This window comes from Pelecanus crispus, chromosome 3 (assembly GCF_030463565.1).
Source record: "Pelecanus crispus isolate bPelCri1 chromosome 3, bPelCri1.pri, whole genome shotgun sequence".
Lineage (NCBI taxonomy): Eukaryota > Metazoa > Chordata > Aves > Pelecaniformes > Pelecanidae > Pelecanus > Pelecanus crispus.
The window spans coordinates 24574839-24595117 of record NC_134645.1 but is presented as its reverse complement, the minus strand read 5'-3'; the positions used below and the strand labels follow the sequence as shown (position 1 = coordinate 24595117).

At 37.8% G+C, this 20279-nt stretch overlaps 1 protein-coding gene across 1 annotated transcript in view; it reads left to right on the top strand.

Moving 5' to 3' along the window:
- SMYD3 (SET and MYND domain containing 3) overlaps positions 1–20279 on the top strand; it is a 433429-nt gene that overhangs the window by 336310 nt on the left and 76840 nt on the right. Inside the window, exons 6-7 of the mRNA XM_075707872.1 lie at positions 9439–9506; positions 12022–12124. Of these exons, the coding sequence (XP_075563987.1) occupies positions 9439–9506; positions 12022–12124 (171 nt within the window). The remainder of the gene's footprint in view (positions 1–9438; positions 9507–12021; positions 12125–20279) is intronic.

Sequence of the window (20279 nt, the reverse complement as noted above, 5' to 3'; positions counted from 1 at the left end):
CACCCTGTGGATCCAAAGGAGTAGAGTGGGATTTTTTTTTTTTTTCTTCCTGACTTAACTCCCTGTCACTTCCCAATATGGTCAAATCTAGCGCACAATGCTAGCAATTTGTCTTTGGTATTGTTAGAAGTCATTGACTGACTGTGGTTTGTCATCAAATAGGGTTGTCCAAGAATGTCGGGCTAGCATTATGGGAATGAGAAAATGAGTGGCATCAGCATGAAAGCTATGCTTCATAGTAACTAGAAGCACATGTACTGTTTTGAGACTAAACATGTCCAATGTTACGGAATTCCAAAAATTGAATTATTTCAACTGTTTCCTGATCAGAGAGAGCAATGTTTGAAATAGCCCAAAAAATAGAGATGTACGGAAAAAAAGTGCTGGCTGGAAACCCTTGGGGAGTTGATTTTTCAGAGATACTAAGAATGCACACATCCTATAGAAATCCAAGAACTCCTTGAATTCTGAGTACTTGAGTTATACAGGCCCTAAAATTATTGCTTTAGCTTTAATTTGTTCTATGCATCACATCACATCTTTACCTTAAATATCATACTATTTTGTCCTGAGAAGGAAATGGAGTTTGACTTATATTTTCTGCCTTATCATATCCTGCTCTTTTCTGATATGGTCATATTCACTCTTCTGTGCCAGTGCACATGCTCACAGTGCAAGCAGTTTTCCCTTTCAGTCAGAAAGGGTCTAGAACTGTTGTCTGGATTTAACCATCTCCTCAGTGCCTTTAGTAGGCAGTTACCCTTTTTTTCCCCAAAGACCTCTCATTAAAGCAATCTGCTGGGTATTTCAGTGTTTCAGGATTAAATACATAGTGGGCTTTTTGTTTCACAGTTTTACTTTGTCCTGTTAAACTTCTAAGTGCCACCTGGACCTAATATATTTCATAAATATCAGCTGGTACTCCACTCCTTTTCACTGTCCACAGGCAGCTCTAGCTTGTCTCGTGCAGAACACTTCCTATGGAGCAGTAGCATCAGTCATTGTATCTGACAACACTGTTCATATGTTGTCTGTGGAAGGAAGGAGTAAGAGTGAGTTCAAAAGCATTTTGCAGGCATATGATAATCAAGTGATAAAAAACTTTAAAAGGACCGTATTTTATTTATGAAATTCTACATTGGCATTTTGTGAACAGGTCATATAATTTTCAAATTATACTTTTGCATGTAATTTAAATAACCTGCTCTCAGCAGATGTTTGATCTGCCAACTATCTGGAATAACATAGTGCATGTTTCCTATTGCCTTACTTACTGATTTCCGAAGGCCTTTAGTGGGAAGAAAGGGGTTTAGACCACTGACCATGATGGATTTAAAAGAGGGTATGTCTGGCCCACTGATTTTTAGAAGTAGTAATGTCACCCAGTTTGAATGATAGGAATAAGTTGAAAAATAAATGATAACTAAATAGCTTAAATCCTTTTTTTAAATTATTTTTTTGCTTAAATGATTTGATAAAAAGAACAATAGTTATTCCTTTTTATAAAACTATGTCAGTAGAAAAGTAGTAGTAGTTTATCTGTAGGGGAAGGGCATAAGCAAAATGGAAGGAACTGGCAGTGATATCAGTATTCTCTTGGGCTGTGATGTGCAAACATTGCAAGAGCCTGAGATTTTGTCTGGTTAATACAAAACAAGGCAGGTTGTAGTTAGCCTTGCTTTGCAGCGATCATGGACACATACAGGTTTACAGTGTCATATGCTGCCATGAGTGGGTTCTGTGTATTTTTTTTCACCATACTAAGAAAAAAAGGTCTTAGGTTCAGTTCTAAAACTCCCCAGTCATTGCTGGTTTAGGTTGTAACTCAAGTAGGAAAGTGAGACTAGAGCTGGTTCAAAAACCAAAAAAGCAAAAATTATTAGAAAAAATGTGGGTTTTTTCTCAAAAAAATACTTTCTGCATTTCTAAATTATTCAAGATTAATGTTTTTGTTGCCCTTCTGAAAAGAATTTTCAAAATCAAACATTTTCTTTATGTTTGTTTAAGTTTTTAAGATTTAGAAATATTCATTTTATGCCATCACATTTTGGAAGAGACATTTCTTTTCTTTTTCTACTCTTTTTGTAGTTTCCTCCTCTTCAAACATTCTCAGCTTTTGTGCTCTCAGAAGTTTCCTGGTGGAAACAATTTTAAAGAAATGGTATGAAAAAAGTTTTCCCCAGATTTTTGTCTTCCCCCACCTTTTTTTTTTTCCCTTCAGTAGAAAAGATATTGTTGGGCAATAGTTAAAGAGTGAAAAAGAGAAGAGGAAAGAGAGGGAAAAATCCACTAAGTCCAACAGATGAAATCCAAAGACTTATGGTCAATGAACTTCAAGAGGTAAATACACTGGAAGGTCTAACTCAGCAAGGACCTCCAGAAGGAATAACAATTATATTGCATCTGTGAGAATAAAGTCAGCAAACCCTGAAACATTTAGGCTAGGTTTCAACTCACCTAACTTAGGCAGCCTAGCAGTTAGGAGTCTGGTATGAGGAAATCATACGGGTAATGGAAGGAGATGACAGATAGTAATTTATTCCACCTGTATTATTAGCTGAAGTTATACAAGATTAATTCATTAATGTTTTGCTTTTGCCTATGTAATTTTCATACCAGCAACCGTAGCTGAATCTCAACCTAATTTTTCATACTAAGTCCAACATTATTTTTTGAATATACCATTACAAAGCAGATAAACAGCTATCTGTAACAAAATAGGCAAGACAAATACAAAGTCAGTTAACCACTCCTGGATGCCCATGAAGTTTGATCTCATTCAATAAACAAGCAGTTTATTTTCAATAGGCAGGCATGCATTGGCTGTTGAAATCAAGTTAATAACTCTGCCCCATTTCACAGGAGTGGAGTTACCAGTAGGAAAATGAGGATGAAGAGAAGGATGTCATGCCTCTACTCCACTCCAATTAATAATGCCGTATGCTGCAAGTGTACTGTAATGTGATCCATTAGTGGCTTTGCAGCTCCCTCTCTCCAATTCTGCTCCAGAAATAGATGCATTTCAGTTCTCTTCCAAAAAGCAGGAATAATAATAATATTTGCAGAGCTGGGTAAAAGCTAGAATTTCACCAAAGGGAACATGAGACTTGCTGACTGTTGTCAGAGGAGAAATTTGTGAAAAGGTTAGGACAGGTTGCACAAAACTTTTAATGGGAGTTCTACAAAACTTCAAGATATCTCGTTTTACCCAAAGAGTGCAATATTTTTGCATGTTTCAGGCTTTACCTTTTCAAGTCTCAGGTTTGTAACTACATCTTGCACACACTAAAAAAAAGTGCCCATAGCAAACATAACATTTGTCCTAGTAATGATGGCTTTGAAATTATTAGTAATCAAATATATTTAGCTGCATAGCTAAATATTTTTATTTGAAAGATTGGAGAAGTATGTGTGGGGTTAAGAAGAGAGGAGGTAATTTGCCATGACCTATTTTCATTCCATTCCAATCAAAATTGCACCACTTAGCTGAGTACTAAAAAGGGATGCCTGAAGCACACTTGCATTAAATCATCTGTTAATGTCAGACCAAATTTTTGGTCTACTGCCTTGTAGGTGGTGACAGCCTAGGATACCTGTGACAGCAAGGGACACTTGTGTTCTGCACACTCATCAGAAATTTTTATGTGCTAGGATAGCAAAAAAGGCCTGAAATATTGATAGTTGATGTGAAGAAAGATCTTCAAAGACATAAGATGAAGAACTAAGAAGACAGTTGGAAATACAAATAGTTGTTGTAACTAGCTCTGAAACAATGGTAGTCTCTAATTCAGCCAAAACATTGATGTTTTGGCACAAGAGATTAATAGGATGAATTGTTCTTGAAGTAAAATGAAATATTTGTGAATTCAGTCATGGTGTGGAAGAAATGTCACTTCTCCAAATTTCATGGTATTGCAACAAAATTTGGCTTCTGGGCAAGTATCACAAACAGTTAACTACTTGTCCCCTTTCCTTAGTCTGAAAATCTAAATAAGATAAAGCTTTCCCAAAGCCATTCTAATATGTTTTGATTTCTGTCTGGAACAAAACACCAAAGATTCTTTTTTTTTTCTCAGTCTATTTTGGTCCTTCTGATGTCTCTTTTGTCTAGTTTTGGTTCTGTGGCTCCCATGGAAACCGGTAGGTAGGTCCCAAGTACAATGCAACGTAAAATTGGATTCAAAGTTCCTGATTTAGTAAAACATGCAGGCATGTATATACAAGTCACAAAGGTCTAGTTTGTAAATATGCCTTGTAACAGGGCTCCTTTCAGCACAGCATTCTGGTAGCAGGCGCCTTCCCACCTTGTCGCATCTCCTCTCTCCCTCTCCAACACCCTGTCCAGTGGACAGAGCTGAGGTTTCAGAGTGAGCAGCTCTGCCTGCATGGGAAGTGTGGGTGTCATGGGCTGTGGCCATGAGCAGCTGAGTGAAATACATTCAAAGCAGGGGCTTGACAGGTCTGACACTGCCGTGGCATACTGTGCATTTACAGTTTAGCACTGTTGCCGTGTTTAGCACTGTTGCTCTAGTGCTCTATGTGCCAAATGAAGTCATTAGCAGATTTGAGATCTATCAACCATCTGTGCCTGGTATCTGTTCATCCTTGAGTGGGAAAGAGCTATCCGTGCAGAGCTATAGGGGGATGTAGTGGTGCTAGAAGGCCTCTGGGGTATGTCTTGGTCATTTGAATTAGTGTGCCCCTCACATAGCATTTACTGCCCACCCCTTCCTCTTGGATAGTGTTTGCGTCTCTTGGGAAGCCTGCTAACATGAGAAATGGTTACAGCATCTTTTGTTAAATATTTGCCAATGACCAGGAATACCCAGCCAGCTTTGGTGTGAATGAGAAACTTAATAATCCATGAAGGGTTTTTTTATATCTTTAATTTACATTACACTGGGTTCATAAATTAGGGAAAAAAGTGTTAGTTATGGCTTTCTTCCTGGTGGTGGGTTAGAATACACCAGCTGTGACACACCATTTACATAGATGGCTGGAGTCATTGTATATCAAAGCTGAAAATGATATTGACCCTATCAGTGCAATATACCCTTTGGTAGTCCTTCTTGTGAGGGTTTCTTAAGCGTGTGATAAGAGCTGCCTCACTGCATTGCAGTAATGTACAGGAGCACATGGAGACAAAAAGATTGATTATTAGTCCTGGTGTTTGTAATTTGATCTGTGCAGCAAGTGTTAGCCAATAATGATTTGTTTTCTTTCCCTCACTCCCTTATTGACATTCTCCATTGTCTTAGTGTCCGAAATTCCACATCTGGAATGTCCTGCTATCAAGTCTGAGTCTGCTTTATTTAACCCAAATGCAAATCCATAGTATGAAGCAATATGAATGAGGTCTGAACTGAAAGCAAATTCAACTTGGTATGTTGCCAAACTGAAGCCTTCATACCCTGTCAAATGCAAACACCAGAATAAATCTTCATGACTGTCCAGCAGACTGTGGGTCTGGCACAGACAGAGATTGCTCAGACAGTAGCTCCAGACATCTTGAGAGCAGAGACCTCCTTACAGGGTAAATTTACAGAGTTTTCATGTGTCACTCAAAGAGGAAATAAAATTTAACAGATTGCAGTAATTTTTGTTTGCTGATAAAATATGCCTGAGAATAATGGTCAGTCAGTATGGTTGGTTTACTCTCTGTGTGTTTACCAGTCTGGAAAAGACTATGTCTTCTACTAGGGTTACCTTTCTGAGTACAGGATACCTCTCTAAAACATGTGCAGTCTCTCAAAAGAACAAATATTTTTATTTAATTCAATCAGTTTATATAATATTGTTTGTTGTTTGAAATAGCAGTTCCTTTTAAATAAACTTGCAGGATTTATTGCCATGCAGGATTTACTTACATGCCAAATGCTGAGAATTGATTCTTTAAATTGCTAGTGAACTGTATGGCCAATCAGCCTATGATGATAAGCCTTGAGAGCTCTAGGATACTCCTAAGAAAGTTTTGCATTGCAGAGGTTTGAAAAGTCTCTGACTCTCCCCTGAGAATTTTCCCTAAGTTCTCATGCTGGGAGATGTGTTATTTCAGAAATTTTAGAAATGGCAAGGAATTCAACTTTGCAACTTTGAAGTTCTGAAATATGTGGGCATTTTTCCTTATTTGTGGGTATAACAAACTCTGTGAGTACTCTGTTCTGTCTCCATATGTGGATATGCAGTTTTAGTGCTGCATAGCTGGACAGAGAGGAATTTTTAGAGGAATCAGAAGGGACAAGCTGAACAACAGCACAAATTAAATAACTGAGATAAATGATTCTGCAGGAGTTAAGATGACAAGGGCCATGCTTTTGTAAAGAAAAACCCATTTCTTGAAGCACCAGATTGCCAAGAATTGTTTGTTCTTATTTTAAAATCTGGGATCACACAGAATCAGAACCTGATTGTAGTATAAGGAATAAGGTGGGTCAGTTAAGGCAGAAAAAAGACAATACAAGGTGACCATGAAGCCAGAAAGAATACTGTGATGCATGAGAAAGACGTTGTTTGTTTGCCTTTTTTTTCCCTAGAAATGGAGTTAGTTAACTTCCAGTCCCAGTAGGTTTTGATCTGTAAATGATTGCCTTGGGAATAAGCAGCTTACCTGTGCTCTCCTGTGGCAGTGTTAGATACTCCAGGTTTAGCTGTTATTTGAGCTATATCTGTGAATCCTGGGAAGCTGGGAAAATGGCTTTTTCTTCAGTGTTCTATAAAAGAAATGCCTTCTTCATTGTGTTTCTTGGGAGGTGTGATCTACAACATCAACTCTTGTGGTAGACTGTTGGATTGAAATCTCAGAACTCCCCTTGGTAGGACTGATCTTTAACTTTGAGATTTAAAACTTCTTAAAAGTTTATGTAAATAGAAATGTAGAGGAGATTCAGTAGATTTTTAGAGACTTTGTAGCAAATCTAAAAGAAAACAAATAAAAAACCCCATCCTCAGTTGACAGACTATGGAGATTTCATATTTGATACCTGTCACCAGCTGGTAACTGTCCATGAAGGATTGTCATTATATCAGAATTTCTCACACCCTAAATGATGAGATCTTCCTCCCACCACCACCATCTCAATTCCTCTCTCTCCCCTTGCTGAGGATAGAAAGCAGCCGTAACAAAGGTTACTATCTGTAGCACACTTTATATGTACATCACTGGTTTTCTTGTACCTGAGTTTAAAAGTGGGGAAAGATTGTCTCCTAGGAGGTTAATCAAACCTCAGAGCACCTGAAACTTCTTATACCTTTGGTAGGATTGTGTGCAAAATCTTGTAGCTCAAAATTCACTTGACCAGTTAGACTTCTGCCTGTGTTTACTTACTTAAATACGTTTTTAGATCTGTCCCTGTATACTTCGGATTCCCAGTCTCATATTTGAAATGGCAAATAATTGGGAAATAGATGGTATTTCACTACTTCACTGGGATAGTGAGGTGCAACTGCATCCTGTGAAAATATCTAAAACAGAGAGGTTAAAAAGTGTCTCATGAGCTACTCTTGAAAGAAGCCCTTGATGTCTGAATCTCAGAGCATCCATTCATCTCACATTTTTCGTCGCATATATTCTGGTATAAAAAGCAAATGCATGTTTATGAAAAGGAAAAAGTAAAACTATTGCTACTTCTGTGTGTGAAACTTTTCACATAATAGAATACATACCTTTAATAGAAAATTATGAAACAGTCTCTATAACTCTACAGTGATCAAAATGCAATACTGTTAATATAAACAGTTTTATGGTAATAATAGGAGATTTGCAAGGAAGAGGGATTCATTTAGTTCTAAGAGGTGTTTGACCTCTGCTACTTCATAATCCATTAGAGAGAGCTAAGGTCCACATAAGCTGGCTTTCTTTCTCTTTTACCTGGAAGGCATTATTTTTTCAATAAATACCAAAATCAAGTCAATATTTTTAGAACCAGGATAATTGCCACTTTAAATGGACTAATCTTTGCTCAGAAGTTGTCTGACACTTTATATCCAATGCCAGCAGGAAAGAAATAATTAAGATGTATGCTTTTGGTAATTGATTGGGAACATTTGAATGCGTTACATAAATAATAGACTAATCAAAGTATTGTCTAACCATTTAAAAAACACATGCCCTGCTGCATGTTCATTTATTTAAATTAATGTTGCTGTCAGAATTTATGAGAAATTTTGAAAGAGGATTTCATTTTCACCTTATGGTTAATGCTCTCATAAATAATAATTTGTCAATTTATAGGATAAGATACACTATTGAATTGTTCAGTGTACCTCTTTAAAATAGAGGTGTGCATTTACTGTTCTGGGCAATTACTCTATGGATAAAACTGCAACTTTCAAATCTCATTTTCACGTCTGCCAAATCCTACTCTAACTCATTTTCCGTTCTAACAAGAATTAATGATATTAATAATCTGATGTTATGCAGAAGAGACCTGGGACTTTTCTTGCATATGCAGGATCATGCAGTGTTTTTCTACACAAAATGTTTTATTAGTATGTCATTGATAACTGGCCAGCAGATTATCTAAAAAATAAAAAAAAATACAAACCCAACTGTTCCAAAAAAAATCAGATATTTTAAAAATGTGTTAGGAATTGGGTACTAGTTCTTGATTAAGCCCATGAAAATGATACTTACTAATCATTTACAAAGTGCTGATCTATCTCGGAGTTGAACACCAAAAAACTTCAGTCTGATAGTTTGGGGTAGGGCTATATCTACTTGCAAGCAACTTCCGTTCTTCTCCACTCTCTTCTAAAACCACTTTAGCTTTATATGATTGTATGAGGGAAGAATACACTATCAAGCTGAATATTTGATATTAAACGAAAGGTTCTATTTCTCTTGAATGGCAGTTTGAACATGCCTTTTGTGGGATCTTTTACATGCAAACCAAAATACCCATAATGTGAAAGATACGCTATTGCACAGTCTTTGTTTTTATTTATGCCCATATCAGGCTTCCACAGTCAAGGCACCTATTTACTTCAAAACTGTCCCATATGTATTCTTTGGGCTCCACTGGTACTCATTTAAAGGTGCTGTGACAGCCTGGGATCAGCAGAGTCCCTGCATGGAAACAGCCACTCTTTTCATCAGCAGTCACTGTCATCTGCTATGTTGTCTCTGGGCTGAGCTTCTCAGGGTCTGTGTTGGGTGGCTTTTTTTTTTTCCCTCTGGACAGGAAAGTAGGGCCTCTGCATGTGTTTAACCCCACATTTTTTGCAGGATACTAATATTTCTGCTTTTAATTGACTGCAGTTTTACAAGAGAGTGTGTCCCAGATGTGATTGCTCTAAAATGAAAGAGCACCAGTGTTGGGTTTGAATGTTTCCCATCCAATTACCAATTGCCCCTTCATTTTATTTTGAAAGTTTTTTCACTTGAGTATGGGGTTTCCAAATGATTCTGGTAATCCCGGATTTTTTCTCTTGTTTTTACAGGTGACCTGTAACTGTTTCACCATCAGTAATGGAGAGATGCAGGATGTTGGTGTTGGCCTGTATCCCAGGTACTGTGGACACTGTTTCATTCAGAGGCAAAATCTATGTTAGTTTTTTTTCCTAGGTAGCTGTAAGGGCCATCAAAGCAGCAGGTAACATGTCTAAACGAGAAACTGGGAAATGCAAATAAATTAAAGGAGAATAAAAAATATGATCAAGTTGAAAACATTCTTAATAGTCCTGATTACAGAGTTAAAACAGTTTAAATAAGATACATCTATTTTATTTTTATGGAGATGGTAGTCTTTTCTAACTAAGAATAAATGCTGACATCAAAATGTGTGACTGGGACTACTAAAAGGAAACCTGTTCAGCGTTGCTTGAGAATACAGATATTTTGCAGCTGAGAGCCTTCTGAACTGGCAATTAAAAGAAAAAGATGGAACGCAATTCATTAGTAAATTACCATAACTAAGAAACCAGTAAGGTGAAAAGATAAGCCCCTTGGGAGATGGATGTTAATATTTGAATTTATTATTATTTCTTATTTGTATTAGGTGAGAGGTACGTACCAGTGAAGGTTTTTGCATTCATAGAATTAGTTACCAGTAATTATTAATGTGGAAAATCAGTATGTATAGTTTAAAATTATATTTTACCATCTCAATTTTTTGTTAATACATGGTTGAACTATGTTGTCAATACCTAAGTGGGCCTGTCACTGTTGTTTCTTTTTCTACTAATGTCACACATGTAGGATTTGACTAAGGACACTTAATAACTTGAGGCCTACCTTGTGGTAAAGATAAGGGAAAGGTGGTTAGGAGGACGTGGGAATTAGTGTTATGAAAAGTACAGAACAGTCATTCGATTTTGTAGTGGAATGGAAACAAATCCTTTCACATACTTGGGAAAACTGGAACATTATTTTGGAGCATTATTATTAGTGAAATGTTTTATTTTGGTTGAAAAAAGTCCCTGACTGCAAAGAAAGTGTCTGTCTATGTTCTGTGATAATGCACTGCCAAGGTATGCAAGAGACTCTTTCCCAAGTCATTTCAGAGCAGTTTGAGTTTTGCTGTAGCAAATCACTCCGAGCTGGGAAAATTGTGAACTTAAATCTGTGGTTCCCAAATCCTAGACAAATGTCCTTCCAGATGAATTCATATGCTTCCAGATGAAATTGTCATCAAACCCACTAGTGTTTCCATGAGATGAAATTTTATTTTAATCAAAAAAGTGCTTTGTTTAGTCTCATTAAGAGGTTGTATATTGTTGCATGGCTTGATAGCTTCAGCATCCCAATATATTTTAAAACAGATAAAATCCTGTGGTCCTTCTCTGCATCACCTTGCCAGCAGCTTTGGGAGTATGCCCAGTGATCTCACAATAAGTGAAATGTATAATCTCTCCCAGTGCACTTTACTGGCTTCATGTGGAGATTAACCACACGTATTTTATTAGGCCAGAAGGGGTATCAAAAGAGTCAGGGTCCTGTTGATAGCTCCTTTAAGAGTCAAGAACTGAATAAACACGGTTTGATGCAGGGCTCTGACCCTTGGCAACATCCTCTATTTTGCCAAAAACAATTGGGATTTTGAGTTGCTGAATCAGGCAGACAAGGAAAGCAAATAAAGGCAACCAGGAGCTGGATAAGCCAAAAATTCCTCTTCCAGCCTGATGATGCCAGAATTATTCTTTCAATGGGTCATTCCCATAGGGGAAGAACCATCAGCCCCACGTCTGCTATGGGACTGATGTTGGCCTGGCAAAGTCAGTTGTTTCTCAGCTAATGAAACATGGGACTCAAAAGTATATAGCGGATGTTGTTGATGTTGTTCTTAACAGTCTCTTTCAAAAACGAGGGAAGGGCATGTCTGTGTCGGGAGACCCACCAGAATGTGTGTCTCTTGGGGGTGGCAGCAGCTCCCCAATGAGCTGTGCAGCTTCAGCTGTCACACAGCACAAGTACAGAGGCTGAACCAAAACAGGCAGAGGCAATGGCTGTATCTCTTCTTTCAATTCTAAACACCAAGTACTTTGGTTTTGGGACATAGTATACTCCATTTTCTACCTGATATGAAATACAGGTTGATTGCTGGCCCCTTTGAGCTGCGGTTCCGCTGACAGTCAGGATAACCGATAAGGTTAGTGCCCTGAAACTGAGCAGAAGCAGCAGAAATAAAACACAGTCCCAAGGTACTAACCTTTTGCTCTGAACTGTCCAGGTTGCCTTTTTCCCTGCTTGCCTGCTTTGCCCTCTCCCCTGAGTCAGGCGTCTTGGAGAGTCACTGGGAGGCCATCGCCTCCCTCCCACCCTGAGTACACAGAAGGCAGAAACAAGTGAAGAGATCCAGGCATGGCTCCTATTAGCAATGAATATAAATCTTCTAAGCATTAATTTTCCTCCCTTAACCAAGAGCAGCTGATTTACCAGGGATTTTATTTGTTTCGTAACTTAATTGCTTGATACTTCAGATATAATCATGTTAGCTACTTTTAAATGATTAAAGGGGAATGACTGTGGAGGCTCCTCTGTAAAGTTCTTTCTCTCTCTTTCTCCCCCTCTACCACCCCTCACAGCATGTCTTTACTGAACCACAGCTGTGACCCAAACTGCGTGATCGTTTTTGAAGGATACCAGCTTTTACTTCGCTCTGTCCGAGAGATCCAGATTGGTGAAGAGGTAATTAACTTGTCCTCCCTTCCATCACAGACACCTGCAACAATGACATCTCCCTAAATAAATTCCAGACTGCAGGGCCACCAGCTTAATATTTTGATGATATATTGATGCCACTTTCTAGCACATAGCTATCAGGGGGAAAATGATAAATAGAATCATCTCTTCACACTGCCTGGGCCCCATAATCATTACTTCTCATAAATCACTAGCAGTCTTGATAAATTCTTGTTCCTCCTTTTCTCCTCTAGGCACTTCATTTTGTTTGTATTTGAACGTCTTTATCCTGATGGAAACACTTACAATATTTCTGGGTGGAATGCAGTGTTCACTAAGTCGTTGCAACAAAAAGCATTTGTCAGGCTGCAACCATACTGTTGTAGTAAACCTTTCATTGACAGTGAAAGTAGCAAGACAAGATTTGTTTTCTTGTCCATTTCACTAGAAAAGACTTCAAAATATCCCTTTCAATAGGTTTCTGATTTGATCTAAGGTATTCTCAGCGTTGTTTTTACAACAGCATTGGTATTACTTTGAAAATAATCATTTGTGGCTAGGTAAGCATTTCAAAGTAAATGTCTTTGCAGCAGTGCAATATTGAATTTGCTTAGTAAGGCCTGCAAAGACGTGTGTATATATGTGACTTTACATGCACCAATGACCTATGCAGTCCCAGCTGTTCGTCATTTCAAAATCATGACCTAATGTAAATATGGTTCATGCCTGTGCTTCAAACTCTGGGAAGATCAAGGGCATACATATTCTAATTTAGAAGTAGTATCTTTTTTCCTCCCTATGAAGTGTTTCCTTTTTTAATGTATCCTTTCTGTAAGATAGTAGGCCATCAAAATAAGTAAATACTAAAATATTTTTTTAGGCAAAATATTGTGGAGAACCAACAGAATTGCTTTTGCATGCTTACCTTTTTGCCAAGAGAAATCTTTTAGGATGCATTATACATTTGCAAAGCTATTAAGTGTAGACATCTTTTGGTCTGGCATTCTTGTTCAAGCCAAATTATAGACACTTTTCTTTGATTTTATCCATATACCATAAATTTCCTCTTGGCTTCCCAATTCACCAAGATGAGTTGTTGATTTAAAAATACAGTAGATTTTAATGTATTCCCAGGATACATTTGGGTTGATTATTAGAGTTCTAAATTCTGAAGCTATCTTACTGTTATGTATGTGGATGCATTTTTCTAGGTAAATTTCATAAAGCAATTCTTGGGAACAAGCAGCTTTTACAGAGCAGGAGAGGCCCTCAGGTGGCCCTGGGTGGTTTTGGAGTGAGAAGTGAAGTAGAATTCCCTTGCAGGTATGACCACTGTGCAGACTGTGCTATGGCTGTGAAGCTATGACCCAAATTTTAGACTTAGTGTTAGAGGTCTGTAACCCACAGAAGCCTCTAGGTTAAAATCAGTAGTGAAACAGATATGGTGTAAGTTACAAGTCATTTGTAAAGCAATCAGGAAATAAATATAAGTTATAAGGCAGGGCAGCTAGGACCAGTTTGTTTGCAGTGACTTTGGCAGTTGTGTGAATATAGGCTTTAAAATGACTGCACCTTATGTGGGCATATTATATTTTTCTAAAAAACTTTGCCTCCAATGAGGCAGTAAAATAAAGTCAGAATTTTCCAAAGAGCTCAGGTTCTGGTGTCTTTGTTGTGACTATTGCTTCTGGTTTTGATACTGAAAGGAAAACTTGCCTTAAGGAACGTGTAAGATTTTATTATATATACACTGTGTTAAAGCAGGTCCCCTCTTGACCACCTGGAAATAAAAGTCTCAGTCCAAGGTGCATACTTCTTTGAATAAGGGTGTGTCTAAGGAAGAAAATGGGCATAAGTGAGACAGTAAAGATACAAACTGAATATTAGTTTAGAACTGTTATGGGAAGAGGAAGGAAAAGAAAATTATTATAAGGGTATGTACAAGTCAGCAGTTTAATATTATTTTCAACACCCAATTACTTTTACACAACTGCTACCGCTTTTCGTTTTGTGTTCTGCATAGTAGCTTGGTACAACTTCTTTCTACATTGCCTTACTGCTTGCCTGCAGCAGGGTGAGCTCGGTTTTCTTAATAGCCATGTATAGAATTTACACACTTATGTACATGAAACTACATTACCTGCTATGAGCTGAGTTTTTACTTACATTACTGAGGTCATGACCTGAGCTAATGGGAGAGAAAATATATGTTAGGGAGGAATCTGTTTGGGTTTTCTGAATAAATAGAGTGCTCTGAGGTGGTAAGATGAACATTGTTTCAAGTCATGAGGCAACAAGAAAAATAATGATAAGCAGTAGAAAACTTGCCTTATCCTGTTCAAATGTACACTAGATTTAGACAGAATGAGATCCCCTATGTAATAAGTAATTGAAAGTAAATAAGCACTAAAATTTATTAGAAATGAGAAGCTAAGTAGCAAGTCAAGCTCGCAATAGCAGAAGAGGACTATGGTTTCGCTATCCATACAGGAACAAACTTGATAGGGCTTCTGGACCCTTTCCAGGAAAGTATCAACCACTGCAATATGATGTGTTCACTAGGCCAGTGAGAAGTAAAAGTATTTTTGCACATTTGTAGTGCTTTCTATCAGAGGATAGTACAACAATTTACTCATGTTAAGGAGTTGTTGACCACCTATAATCCCAGGGAAAACAAGAGACACAGGGAGTTGAGGTGACTGGCTATTGTGGTCATCTCACAATTATATAAAGAGGGAGGCACCAGTAGACCTGTTTTGGTTGTAATCCAGAAGAAAGATTATTACATTAGAAGTAGCTGCTGCAGTGTGATGCAGATTTATTCAGGAATGACATTTATGCCCCAACCACACTTTAGAGTGCTCATGCTATACACAGTAATTATATTTATCAAGTCAGTGATAAAAAGCATGCAAGATTATAAGAACCTCAAAAAGGTTTTATGTCCTGATGGAAGTCGTTTCAGTTCAGTTTTAGTCTCATGTCTAGGCAGATTTTGTTGGCGTTACATGTTTTTGACAGGAAGGCATGTGGCATTTAGTGGTTTTTAATTGAATTTTGGTTTGGGCTTTGAAATTTTTTAAAATCCTAAGGCCAAATCAAAATCTCAGGCAGTAGAAAATTAGGAGTCCTGAGCCAGAAAATGTTTGCCTGAATCATTATAGAATGAAAATGCTAAATTTGATGGTGCTGTATATTTGGAAAACTAATCACTCCTAAAATCATACGCAAAAATTCTAGCCATCTAAGGCCTTTTTTGTGGCAAAGACAGTTGCCAGTCCTGAAGCACTAAGAAACTGTGAGTCATGAATATTACTTTTTTGTAGGCATTGAAAGGGTTAATGTATAATTGCATGGTTTCCCAAGTTGAACCTTTAAGAAAACAAAGTGTGTTGCAGGAATCATAATAAAATACTGAGAGTTGGCAAGATGGAGAAGTGTCTGGTCCTTAAATTTTGCTTTGGAAACCAAAAGTTCAAATTTATCTTTAGGCGTATTGTTTGGGTTTTATACTAATGTGGTTCTATGGAATTGCACGCTCTTTGCAGGCAGAAAGTTACGATTTTAAACAAAACCACACTATGTACCCATTGGCATTTGCCAATGAATGCTTTAGTTGACGTTCAGAATAACAGCTTTCATTTGTATCATTCTATAACTTATTTTTCTGTTTAAATGACATTTATAATCCTCATTGAATGTAGAATTTTTAAAGTGAAAATTTGGCTCTGATATGAAACTCCCTTCAAGCTTGGTAGCCTTTCTTTTTTTTCTTCCCTACCCTTGCTCTGACTCTGTTATAATTCATATAAGGTGGTATGGTAGGTAGAATATCCCAAATTCTAGTGTTTGACCAGCTGGTAATGATCACCACTGAATTTAAGTCCTGCAACTGGCATAAAGGGAATGAAACAGACAGGGAACAGAGGAGAGGACAAACAAAGTGAAAGGAGGACAAGGCTTGGAGCAACTATTGATCTCCATGCATAGACTGGGGGTCAAGGTGGCTAGAATGGATCTCCTAACACTGTAGAATCTACTCTGTACCAGGTTTTTGAGCATAATTAAACCTAATAGCAGGAAGAAAGAAATAGATTTTTGTGGGGATTTTATTCTCTATGTCCCTACTTAAAAGACTACAGGACTTTCTGAAACTTGCTTCCAGCAGCTCAAAACTAATTATAACACCTTTTTGTTCCTCAAGATAATGTTAGTTGTAGTGCTGACTATCACAGCTTTTGTAACTTTAGGTGATGTTACTTTGACAGTATACAAAGATTTCCTTTACTTGCACTTTCTTTGCAAAAATGAAATTTAGGTATTGCAAAGAAAGGTAAGATATGGGGAAGGATTATAAGAAAGCAAAAACTATTCACCTTGAGATCACCAGAGCGCCTTCGGTGATAAGGTAGCCCATCAGCTAATTTACTTTCTCAAGGCAAGCAGCCTGCTCTGAAGAGGTCTTCATTATTTCCCTACCCTTAAGTAACCACTTTAAACAGCATCAAGATGTGTGCTATAATTTCAGTTGACTTTTTGTTAATTACTGTGTCTACCTGGTGTTTCGCAGGCAGACATGAGCTCATTTTGCCTATTATCCGATCAGAAGTTGTATAGCTATGGTTAGTTCAGTGCATAGCTCAAATCAGTTAGTCCTGCTGAGAGACAGGATGTATTAGCTGAGGTCCAGTTCTGCTCCAGAATGGGTGCAGGGCTTCTCATCAGCTTCAGGGTTCAGTTAGAGCAAATCTGTATCTTTCTGCAGAAAGTCACATAACAGACCGTACTGTTGCAGAGCAACTAATTTTTAAATTTAATACTAAATACAAATCATAATTTCAGAGACCAGCAATAAATCTATCTTCATGATAGATTTCAACCAAGATACCTAATATTTCTGTTATTACAATTCTATGAGAAGTTTTATATCTGTGTATGTTTGACACATTACATTTTTTTAAACCAATTTCTTCATTGAGGTAGAAGGCACTTTGATCATATATGCCAAAACAGAAGGAGGACAGACTGTTCACCATTTATATAACTCTGTCTCAGGAACAGATTCTTGTACACAACCCTCCCTAAGACCCTGAGACCCATGATTGCAAAAACAAGAGGACTCACTTCTTTTCCCTGCTGTTTGCATTAAAATAATTGATTTTAAATTTCTACAGAATCCTCTGTCTAGAAATTTTGTAGCTTATAGTTTGTTACAAAAAACATAAATTAAGTCCACTGCAGCATGGGAGTACTGGAAAATTGTGTCCACCTCATTTGGCAGATGAGGAACATGAGAAGCTAACCACCATACCCATGGTTAAAGAATTTCTTGTGTCAGAGCGAGAAGCAGGGCTCAGACAGTGCTGCATTTCTAAGGGGAAAGTCTCGAGAGTCAAGAAATCTCATGGCTGTTAAATAATTCCCTGCCTTCATAAATGTTATTAAATATATATTCTCCAGTTCAGGGGAAAAGATTTACAGCATTCTTTATAAGCGAAGCAATAAAGAGGCAAGCTTTGGTCAGCTGAAATAATGTTTTAATTAATACCATACATCCCACATGCAAATACTATTAAGACAACCTTTGATAAATGGGCATATTTCCTAAATATGTACAAGTTAAATGAGCCTTGCATCTAATGAAGGGATCCAAAATTAAAACAAGTGTAGGAGAGAGACTTGAATACAGAATTTCTATGTTTAAACAATTAAATGATTAGTATAGACTTAGTCACCGTTAGGTTGGTCATGTTTCTAAATATTCTAATTACATTTTCCCACTCAGTCTGCCAGCTACAAACATTTTTTCACTTACAGATTTCTGCTGGCAGGACTGGGAACTTGGACTTGGGCCTCTGACAGCAAGAGAAACCCTAAGTTGTTAAAACTCTAAAAGCAGGTATCAATGTGATGAAGCCTCTTGTCCTCCTCCTTCTGCCCCATCATACGCTCTACTCCAGAGCAGGTTGTTACATGACTGTTCATATCCACAACTGTTTGGTAACCTCTGAAAAAGAAATTACTGGTTTCTAATTTGCTCCTACTTCCAAGGTTTCTGCAACGTGAATGAAAAGTGGAGGGAAAAAAAAAAAAGCCAAAAATGAAAGGAGAGAAAGGGATGAAGCCTGTAGGCTGAAGATAGATAAAGCATGTTTGATGTTGGCTACGTGTTTGTTTTGCAGTATTAGAACTGAACCCTGCCTATGATGGGGTTCAACAGTAATGATAGAGTTTAAACCATTGTCTCTAGTATTTTGGCAAAGAATAGACTCATCTCACATGAATGATTTTTTCCTAGAAGATTCCTACTGTCTTGCACTGTGCCTGAACTTGATTAAATCCCTTCTGCTAGATGCCACCTGAACCTAAAGTCTAGTAGGACATGAGTCGGAATCACTAATGTTTGTGCAGAGGGTAAGAGACAGGGAACAAGCCAGTGTGCAGAATGATTTTGACAGAAAACACTTGCAAGTTGCAAGGAGACATAAAGATCAGAGGCTTGTGATAGGAGAGGGAAATTGGGCTTGGAATGGGTGAAGGATGAGGTTAGGACTACAGCTTGACTGGAAATGGCTTTGTGGGAAGGGAGACAGATCTTTCTTACCACACGAGGAAGGATGCAGGCAGGGTAGGACCTGCTGGGGAAAGAAACGAGGACAAAGTTGGTGGGGTCACTGAAGATGACTGAGAAATCAGAGTAGGGCAACAAGGACCATTAACTTGGGAGAGTTAAGAGTGTTGGTGATCAAATATGGGGAAAAGGTGTAAGATGAGGCATGCAGAGGAGGCAGAAGGGCAGATCTGGGACAGGCAGGATGATGAAATTGGCCTGTTGTACCGAGAATGGCTATGTAAGGAGCTAGAACTGAGGGCTGGAATCCAGGTTCGGATAACCAGGTGTGGAGAATAAGACTGGAAAATTATACTCATCCAGGGGCAGAGAAGAGAGAGAATGAGAAGAGGGACAGACTGGAGAGAAAGGGGCAGAAGAGACCAAGCCTGGGGAGAAGAGTGCAAAAGAAATAGGGAAAACAATTTCCATCCATTCACTGCAGAAAGCTCAGAGGGAAGCCTGCAGCTCCTGTGTAAATGATTACTACAGACTGTTCTGTTGTAAACCAACAGTGGTGAAACTAATCCCCTCTCAGCTCAGACAAGCACAAGCTGGGGCAGAACAACATTGTATAGAATGCAAAACCTAACACAGTTCTCACACTTTCTAACTTTTGATTATCTGTGGAACTGTAATTTGTCTTTTTCATTAATTATACTATTAATCTTCAATTATGAGATCATATTTATTTTTTTCTGCAGGCTTTCTGCTTATGATCATTTAAAATGCTTGGATTTGCCGTCTCAGTAGTATTCTTTTAATACAGTAATCAAATTACACTGTAATAATAAATTAAAACATGCAGGCATTGTTTTAGTTGCTTGTTAATTGCTCATTTAATTAGAATGCTCACTAATTTGCAAAATGCAGGTTCTGACAATGGATTTCGTAATCATTACTACAAATTGGTCAGGTTTTCCTGTAATTTGTTTGAGTGGACTCTCATGATTTAACTGAGAACCATGTGAAAATTCTCCCAATTAGTTGAAGTGTCTAGGCTCAGGATGAAATAACGTGACCTGATTTTTTTAGCTCTGACCTCTCTGGAGTGTTTCAAAGTGTGTTGGGTGTATAGCGTAATCACTCAATAGCGTGTATGACTGAATGCTGGTCTGAGCTGGGCTGTTATTTTGTTATATTCTTTCCCTTATCATTAGTTTGTGCCTGTGCAGCACTTAAAACATTTGAAGAACTTTACAAATTGTTAGCCCTGTAAAATTCCTTCTGGCAGGCGTCAAAGTGAACAAACTACAGACTTCTCTGTAGTTCATTGGAATTCACTCTGTACAGCATGAGGAGTTGAAAATGGCACAAATGTAAGCATTTGCTTTTATCATTTTAATAAATTTTCTTGTCAGTAGTTTCAACAACTTTGCAATGCTTTTGTGCTTCCTTGGTCACAAAGGAAACATCACAGACATACTGAAGATGGGTATGACATATGAGGAGCTTTTCTCAGGCTCAAACATATGTTTGCAAAAAAGTAGGGGCTTCCCTGAGACAAAATTTTCAGAGGTAGTTGGATGTTGTGCTAAATACACACCAGTG